We start from the raw sequence: 9,635 nt of genomic DNA, 5'->3' as shown, positions 1-9,635 counted from the left end.
CATATGGAGGTTCCAAGGCTAGGGGTCCAGTTGGAGCTGTGGCCACCCGGCCTACGCCAGAGCCACAGCAACTCGGGATCCAAGCCGCGTCTGCAACCTACACCACAGCTCACGGCAATGCCAGATCCTTAACCCACTGAGCAAGGCCAGGGACCAAACCTGCACCCTCATGGTTCCTAGTCGGATGGATTCGTTAACCACTGAGTCACCACGGGAACCTCCGAGAGAGAGAAATTTTTAACTAAAAAAAGAAGTGAATACCAGGTCTACAGAACTTCTTTCTCCTGCCCTGACCCCCCCCCTGCAGGCCACCAAGAGGACCAGGGCCCCTGTATTCTTTGAGCAACACCATACACAGAAACAAACGAGTCTCTGCCTCTCCCAGAGTAGTGTTCCGGAAAACGCAAAACTGGCCACATCCTTCCCACATTCTAGCCTGTCAGTGCCTTCCCGTTACAGACTCTTGAGGGTTTAGGCCCCTGCCTAGGAGCCTCCCGAGTCCTGCAGATTTTCTTTCAGTCCCAGATGACCTCTCCTCGGTGGAGATCTTTCCTGCCTCAAGGCTTTTCCCTACCTGTTCCCTCCACCTGCCCAGACAATTTCCCTCCCCCACCTGCCCCAGGTCTGTGCTTGCTAATTCCTTGCTTCCCTCCCCAGGGCACACAGTAACCTTTTCCAGGACAGAAGGCCCTTTGTGGCCTCCCGGCCTCTACCGCGAACAGTTGGCGGGGCTGCGTCTATTTACTGGGATCTTGACTTAATTACCAACCAGCTCCCACGTTGGGCTCTGAGTCCCATGAGGAGAGAGAGATGGGCTCTGTCTCATTCACCACTCACAGGAGATCACGCTTCTAGCCCTGTGCTTATCACAGGAGAGGCACTGGGTGAATAAGGAACAGAAAAGCTAGCGCCCTGGGGACGAAAAGACAGATGAAACTAAAAAGAGAAAGTAGCCTCAGCTCTTGAAGCAGGCAGATCTGGCCTCCGTGTTGTTTGTCCTCATCGCCAGTGTCCTTGGTTAGGCCAACCACCCAGTGTAGACGAGAGGCGATGCGGAAAGAGGAGAGGGGGCCCTACCCCCACCGTTGGAGGCTTTCAGATCTTCGGGAGGAGTACTGGTCTGCCAGACCTTGTATTTTGTCACAGACATTTAATAACTGGTTTAAATAGGAATATTAAGCAATCACTTCTTCCTTTGTTTGAGGGACCAAAAGCTCTTTTATTTTTTATTTTTTTTTTTTAACAAGCAAGTAAAACCAGAAAAGACAGGGACTCCCGCATAGAAACAGCAACATGTTTATAGGGAAACAATGACTCCACAATCTCAATTAGTATCTACCGTCTGCCTCAATGTTTTAATATAGCACGTATTTTCCTAATCATAAAAGTAATGCCTCATCTCATTATAAAGAATAGAATACTACAATTGTCTTGAAAGGATAAACTAGGGAAATAAAAATTACATCCATGAACAAGCTTTTTATTTCTAAATCACAAAAGCTAATCTTTCATCTGTTACCTTGTCCTTGGAAACCAAACAAAAGCTTCATTCATCTCTATCTTAATTTCACCTTCTGAATTTATTTCTCGGTATCCAGGATTAGCTGGGGAATGGAACCCAGCCATTTTGCCTTTATCTCCTACCAGAGTAGAGAATAAAATCCAAGGTCCTTATTGTGGCATACAAGGCCCCTCGTAAAACCTGGCCCCCATCCACCTCCCAGCCTCCTTTCTCACCACTTCCTTCCCTTACCCACTCAATTGGGAGCTTACCAGAGAAAGGTCATGGGCGCCTCCTATTCACCTGAATCCTTCCTTGCCAGGGAACAGAAGGATGCCAGGCCTCCTTTTGTGTATGCGTCCATCTAGGCTCAGGGAAATGGGTTAGAGGATCCTGATGTACCACACCCACCACAAATTGATGCGCCAGGAAGTGAAATCACCTGGAAGGGGGAAGGTTGACCACTTTGATCAACACGCAGAGGTCAGACCCATCCTCAGGTGTGTAGCAGTGCCACCTAGTTCACAGGTGCCTTGAAGAGAGCAGTCATCATTGAGGAGTTCCCATTGTGGTTCAGCAGCTTAAGAACCTGACTAGTATCCATGAGGAGTCGGGTTTGATCTCTAACCTTGCTCAATGGGTTAATGACCCCGCATTGCTGAAAGCTGTGGCGTAGGTCATGGATGCGGCTTGGATCTGGCTTTGCTTGTGGCTGTGGCGTAGGCCCCAGCTTCTGTAGCTCCCATTTGACCCCTAGCCCACAAACTTCCATATGCTGCGGGTCCAGTCTGATTAAAAAAAAAGAAGCAAAAAAACCAAAACCACATGAACCAATGTATCCCTCCTTCCCAGCATCGAAGCCACAATCCCAAAGTGATGGTATTGGAGGTGGGGCCTTTGGGAGGTAATTAGATCTGAGAGTGGAGCCCTCATGATGATGGGATTGGTGCCTTCCAAGTAGAGAAATAGCTCTGTGCAGATACAGCAAGAAAACAGCCCTGAGTGCTCCCTCTAAACCAGGAAGGGGGTATTCGCTGACCAGGCTGGCACACTGGCCTCAGATTGCTAGCCTCCAGAACAACGAGAAATAAAGAGATATATGCATTTGTTGTTAAAGCTCCCTGGTCTATGGCAATGTGGCACAGCAGCCTGAACTGATTAGGGCAAGAGCCATCCTGGGTCTCCGTCTTGTCCCCTACCACCTTGCAGTCCTGGTTGGTCAAGGACTTGCATCATTCTTTTACACACCAAAGGTGATCCTTAGATGCTCTTCCTGCATAGCCTTGAGCTCCTCCACGACTGAGATGGCAATGAGTAAACACAGAGATAATCACAAACATTCTAAAATGGAATACTAGGTGAGCAGTGTACCCTGGCTACAGAAAATGGAACATCAGAGGTGCTCCTCTAACTCCAAAAATCCTTCTTCAGTCATAGCGAATCAGAGGCAGTTCGCTGTAGAGAGGTACACCTGCACTGAACAAGTTTTTTAAAAAGAGCTGTCAGATGGAGTCTTGTTGACGGTGCTGTTACACGTCTTGATTGTGGTGATGTTTTCACGGAGCCATACTTGGGATAAAATTGCATGCAGCTATACACACACACACACACACACAAATGGGTGATGATGTGAATAAGCTCCATGGTTTTTACAAATGCCAGTTTCCTGGGCTCTATATTGTACTGTAGTTATGCAAGATGTTGATTAACACTGGGGGATGCTGGGCAAAGGGTGCATGGGAACCTTGCTCTCTCTCTCTACACACACACACTTTCACATTTATATACGTATATACATATATATATACGTATATATATATATATATCAAATTCCTGCAAATCTACAATCATTTCAAAATTATAGCTTTTTTTTTTAAGTGTATTGGGATGAGGGGGACTCAGAATATCTGATCTAAAGTAATACATTGGGCCTGGCCTTTGAGCTAGATCTTATACAAAAACAGTTCCTCCGTGTCTAGACCTAAAGATGTTCCTGAGGAAAGGGATGAAGTGGGCTACCTTAGCAGATTTTCAGAACGAGTGTAAAGGAGTTCCCACTGTGGTGCAGCAGGTTCAGATGTGGCATTGTCTTTGTGGTGGTATGGATTCGATCCCCAGCCTGGCACAGTGGGTTAAGGATCTGGCATTGCTGCAACTGTAGCATAGGTCACAGCTGCAGCTTGGATTCTCAATGCCTGACCTGGGAACTTCCATGTGCTCTGAATGTGGGGTTGTAAAAACAAAAACCACAAGTGTAGAGTTTAGAAAGGCCTTCAGTCCTTTGAAGCTGGGTGAGCATTCAAGTGAATCTATACAAATTTTGAATCACTATGTGATATACCTGAAATTCATGTCATATTGTAAATCAACTATACCCCCCCAAAGAGTACTGGTATACATAAAATTTAACATTTTTTTATTATATTTAATAGTTTTGTTCAGAAGGGACACATCAGAGTAGTTTAAAAGGCAACATTACTTTTCATAAAAAATATGTGTGAGTATCTCCAAATGTACATGATTTGATTTTTTTTTTTACTTCTTATAGAAATTCATATACAATACTGGAATCTTATCCTACAGGTTAAAAACATAACAACAGCTTTCATTTTCAAGTATAATTTCCATTGATGATACAGGATTAAAAGTAAAAACGCATGGAAGAGACAGTATCACTAGACCGTGTTAGGGAAACAGTCAAATAGACTGTTCTTACATAGTCACAAACAGACCCAATATTTTATAAAACTCTAGCCTTTAAAATATAACTTTGGTATTTCCTTCAATAATGATTTTTTTTTAAATGAGCAGCGCGTGTGTCCTCATTTCAACAGAGGTATTTATCCATTTTCTACAAGGCTACTATATTCACTCTTCAAAGATAGGATGTGTTGCCATTACAGACAGGTGTTACTGTGAAAGAGACAACATTAGAATCCTGGGTGTGCTGCACCCAACACGGGGAGAGATCTGTTCCACATCAATTAAAGGCAGGATGACCCATGAGCAGGAAAGAATAAACATCACCATCCATTACAACTCACTGAAATTCCAATGTGGGGTAAGGTGTGGGGTGGGAGTGGAGAGGGTGATTTTGCTTTTAGTCAACCAAATTGATGGGATCACTAATGACGTTCCTTCAGAAGTAGATACTTTCTTTCTGATTGTCTTTAAGAAGAGAAACAGAGATAGGACATGCTGCCTTTGGATAGTCAGACACCTTGGGGAATTTCACACATCTGCACCAAAGGTACAATATAATTCTCAGTCAGGTTAAAACATCGTATCAGTAGAGGACCTGAGTATTTTTCTCTAGCAATGAAGTACAACTTCTTCTTCTTTTCCCTCTCCTTCTTTTTGCCTTTTTAGGGCCGCACCCACAGCATATGGAAGTTCCTGGGTGAGGGGTCCAACCGGAGCTGCAGCTGTCATCCTACACAACAGCCACAGCAACACCCGATCCTAGCCTCAGCTGATCAAGCCGCATCTTCAACCTATACCGCAGCTCACGGCAACGTGGGGTCCTTAACCCACTGATGGAGGCCAGGGATTGAACCCATGCCCTCATGGATTCTAGTCAGTTCATTACTGCTGATCCACAATGGGGAACTCCTGAAGTACAACTTCATTCACTCTAGCATGAAATATATGGAACTAGTCCATAGGACCAAAGCCTACATATTACATACAATGCCTAGAAAATTGCTGGCACTCAGAAAAGACTAAGTAAAAAATATTTTCCTAACATATGGATTTTTAAAAACATATTTTCAATGTGTATATTCCAACCCAATTTTTCCTTTGATACTGAGTTTATTTACAATGTTTTGTCTCAATCATTATATATTATATATACATATAATATGAGCAGTTCGCTTTTTAGATTTTTTTTTGAAAGGTGATTAAAATTCAGTTAAAGATCACATACTGGTAAAATTTTAGAGAAAAATATAAGCTTGTTTTAATCACCATGATCTTATAAGCATATCGCAATTGATTTTTGTTCAAAATAACACCATTTTTGTGTCAGATTTTAAATAGACCATAGTTAAACATACCTTTACAAAACAACAATTTCTATAAATGAAGGTAAATTAAAGCTGAATTTTTAAACTAAAGACAGTTGGTCATATATTTTCCTTGATCTTACTTGTGATCCTTGATTATTATCATATTGAAAGTTGAGTTCTGTAAACCACAATAATCCTCTTATCACTTCACGCCTCTGAGTCAACGTTGCCAAAATATATCAGCCCAGTTCTATAGCTTTTTAGTGAACCATTTCCTTTATTCTGAATTCTGGGTTCATATCTGGTCACATAGAGTAATATACTTCCTTACCAAAAGTGCATTTTTAAAACTCCTTTAGATGCATTTACCAAAAGGGATTTCTAGGCATTTACTGATAAGTACACTAATAATTCTACTTCAGTGTTTTCTCATGGTGACCTGACACTGTGATCGATGCAGCTCATGGGAATCAAGGGCAGTCAGAAATAGATTTTTCTGTAGGATCATCATTCCTGACTCTCTTGCTCACAGAGGCTGTTGAGTGACACTTGTCCCAGCTGCACAGGGGTACACTTGTACCCACATGCACATGGTTAGCAAATCTGTCACGAGAAACAGCAGCAAAACATCAGCAGACCCTAGACATTGCTAAGTTCTCCTCACCACTTTGCACATTTTAGAAGTAAGCTACTCATTGTAGAAATAACGCCTAGAAATAATCTTAGGGCTTCTCCTTCAATGGTTGAGAGCTTTGAAAAAATAAAAAGATTTTTTAAAAATCTGATGGGAAAAAGAATGAGTGTTTCAAGTGAGAAGAAACTAGTCAATGCAGAAAATCTTTGCATAGAATTACATGGTGGGTAAATTTTGCCTTGTAGTCCTTGCTCATAGCAACCTCCAGAGCCCAGTTTCAGGAAGCCAGTCTTCGCATCGCCTGTGGAAGTAAAGGGGAAACAGTGTTGATACAACTGAACTCTCCTTTCGGTCTACCTTATCTTTTTGCAAATATGTTTTTGTAGCACAGGGTCTTACATTTACTCATCTTAGGTGTATAGCCTCACAAGAAAAGTAAGGTAAAAACTTAATTTTGTACCTCATCACCCTTTTACTGGATGTATTTTAAAAGAAATAATTACTATTTCTTCAGTACTTACCGTGCATACGACACTATATAATTACTTGACATGCATCCACTAATGTTCAGAACTCTGTGAGGTATTATTATTTCTCTTTTACATGAAGAAATGAAAATGAAGACAGGGGATGGAATTTACTCTCAGCTACTCAACTGGTACATTGCAGAATCAGGGCCACCACTCAGGTCTGTCTGGATCTAAGCCCCAGACCCTTAAAACCATGCTGCTAGAGGAATGGATAAAGAAGATGTGGTATATACATGCAATGTAGTATCACTCAGCTATTAAAAAAAAAGGAAACAATGCCATTTGAAGCAACATGGATGCAACTGAAGATTCTCATACTATGTGAAGTTAGACAGTGAAAGACAAACAACATTTGATATCACTTATATGTGGAATTAAAAAAAAAGATACAAATGAACTTATTTGCAGAACAGAAATAGACTCACAGACTGAAAAACTCATGATTACCAAAGGAGACAGGTGGTGTAGGAGGAGGGATGGACTGGGGGCTTGAAAATGGCATATCAGTGCGATGGTACATGGAATGATTGGCCTATGGGTACATACTGTATGGCACAGAGAACTCTACCTAGTATTCTGTGATAATCCATATGGGAAAAGAATCTGAAAAAGAATGGATGTGTGTATATACGTAACTGAATCACTTTGTTGTACAGCAGAAATTAACACAATATTGTAAATTAACTATAGTTCAATTTTTTTTTCCGCTGTACATCATGGGGACCAAGTTAGACTTACATGTATACATTTTTTTTCCTCCATTTGTTCTGTTGTGATATAAGTATATAGACATAGTTCTTAATGTACACAGCAGGATCTCACTGTAAATCCATTCCAAGAGTAATAGTTTGCATCCTATAACCCCACATTCCCGATCCCTCCCACTCCCTCCCTCTCTCCCTGGGGCAGCCACAAGTCTATTCTCCAAGTCCTTTTTATCTTCTGTGGAAATGTTCATTTGTGCTGTATATTAGATTCCAGTTATAAGTGATATCATATGGTATTTGTCTTTGTCTTTCTGACATTTCACTCAGCATGAGAGTCTCTAGTTCCATCCACGTTGCTGTAAATGGCGTTATTTCGTTCTTTTTTATGGCTGAATAGTATTCCATTGTGTATATATATCACATCTTCCTAATCCAATCATCTGTCTATGGACATTTGGGTTGTTTCCATGTCTTGGCTATTGTGAATAGTGCTGAAATGAACATGCGGGTGCATGTGTATTTTTCAAGGAAACTTTTGTCCAGATACATGCCCAAGAGTGGGATTGCAGGGTCCTATGGTAGTTCTATGTGTAACAAAAACACTCTGCTCTACTGCTTCCCTATCTACAGGAAGACTACCTGAATGATGCTTTTATGTGGCATCAAAAGTGACTTTATAGGGAGTTCCTCATAGAGAACTACAGGAACTATATCGTGGCTCAGCAGTAACGAACGCAACTAGTATACACACGAGGACATGGGTTCAATCCCTGGCCTCACTCAGTGGGTTAAGGATCTGGTGTTTCCATGAGCTGTGGTATAGGTCACAGATGTGGCTCGGATGCAGAGTTGCTGTGGCTGTGGTACAGGCCAGCAGCTGCAGCTCCAATTTGATCCCTAGCCTGGGAAATTCCGTATGCCATATGTTTGTCTGTAAAAAGCAAAAAAAAAAAAAAAAAAAGTCTCTGTGGTGTGGTAACTTAAGTTCCAATTTTGATACACAAGTTTTTACATAACTAAGTTAGCCCTATATCCTCAACTACTAAAGCTGGAAGGGCTTCACAGTTCAGTAATGACATTCCTAGGATCACTAAGCTGATGGCTGATGGGCTAAAATGTGGAACCTCTGATCTGCACTCTGGTTCGTATATTTCTTCCACAAAAAATCTTCTCTGTCATCCTGGCTGTCTTATTTTATCACTGGGTGGTTTTTGTTTTGTTTTGTTTTGTTTTTTTGTTTTTTTTTTTTGTTTTTTTTGGTTGTTGTTTCCCATCCACTACTATCAAAATTTTATTATTGATTTATTTATACCACTGGGGTTTGAATGTCATTCTTTTCGACTTTCTTATCAGGACCTGGACTAAGGCAGAGAAGGCCTGCTTACCCAGATGTGCATATGGCACCAGTGGGGTGTGCTTCGTTAATATGATGCTGGATGACAGATTCAGCATTCAAAACAATGTCAATAAACTAGAACCAAAAAAAAAAAATGCCATCTAGCAGAAAAATGCGTAGTTTTGCATTAGGGTCAAAACCAGTTACATGAATATAAATGCGGAGCCCAGCTAGACCACAGTTTATGCGAAAAGGCCCAAGTCTTTGGCTGGCCCCTGCTCAACGGAAGGATAGATTTTGATGTAACTACTACGAAAATAAATCCATTGTTAAGTTGCAGTCATGGAAAGATCTTGATGAGATCAAGGTAGGTCGTAGTTGACCCCATCTGGGGTTTTGTGTCCCCTTCTTGACCAGGGAAGGACTGACAAACTTTGTGTCTGAGAGGAACTAAAGAGAACTAAAGTCTCGCCTGAGGCAGAGTTTGTTGGAGACATGAGAGCTACTCTCAAATATTTAAGGTCTGTTCAGAGGAGGCAACACAAAGGATCTCAGTCCACTGGGTGGTTATTAGTGAAAGGCTGAACTTCTGCACAACCTAGGGTGTGGGCTGACTTGATTTCCAAGACATCTTTCAAGTTTAAAATGATCTTTCTCTCTCTCTCTTTTAAAGGGCCACACCCGTGGTATATGGAAGTTCCCAGGCTAGGGGTCGAATCAGAGCCAAAGCTGCCAGCCACAGCCACAGCCACAGCTAGACCAGATTGTAGCCTCACCTGAAACCTATGCCCTACACTGCAGCTTGTGGCAACACCAGATCCTTAACCCACTGATCCAGGACAGGGATCAAACCCACATCCTTGGGGACACTCTGTCAGGTTCCTAACCTCTGAGCCACAATGGGAACTCCCAAAATG

The 9,635-nt window shown here is 42.0% G+C and overlaps 1 protein-coding gene across 1 annotated transcript in view; it reads right to left on the bottom strand.

The window, feature by feature from the left end:
- SLC26A4 (solute carrier family 26 member 4) overlaps positions 3,901 to 9,635 on the bottom strand; it is a 65,945-nt gene continuing 60,210 nt past the window's right edge. Inside the window, exon 21 of the mRNA XM_003357511.4 lies at positions 3,901 to 6,446. Within this exon, the coding sequence (XP_003357559.1) occupies positions 6,423 to 6,446 (24 nt within the window). The 3' untranslated portion in view covers positions 3,901 to 6,422. The remainder of the gene's footprint in view (positions 6,447 to 9,635) is intronic.

Source organism: Sus scrofa, chromosome 9 (assembly GCF_000003025.6).
Source record: "Sus scrofa isolate TJ Tabasco breed Duroc chromosome 9, Sscrofa11.1, whole genome shotgun sequence".
Lineage (NCBI taxonomy): Eukaryota > Metazoa > Chordata > Mammalia > Artiodactyla > Suidae > Sus > Sus scrofa.
Note: the sequence above shows the minus strand (reverse complement) of the source record. Positions and strands in the feature narration are given on the sequence as shown.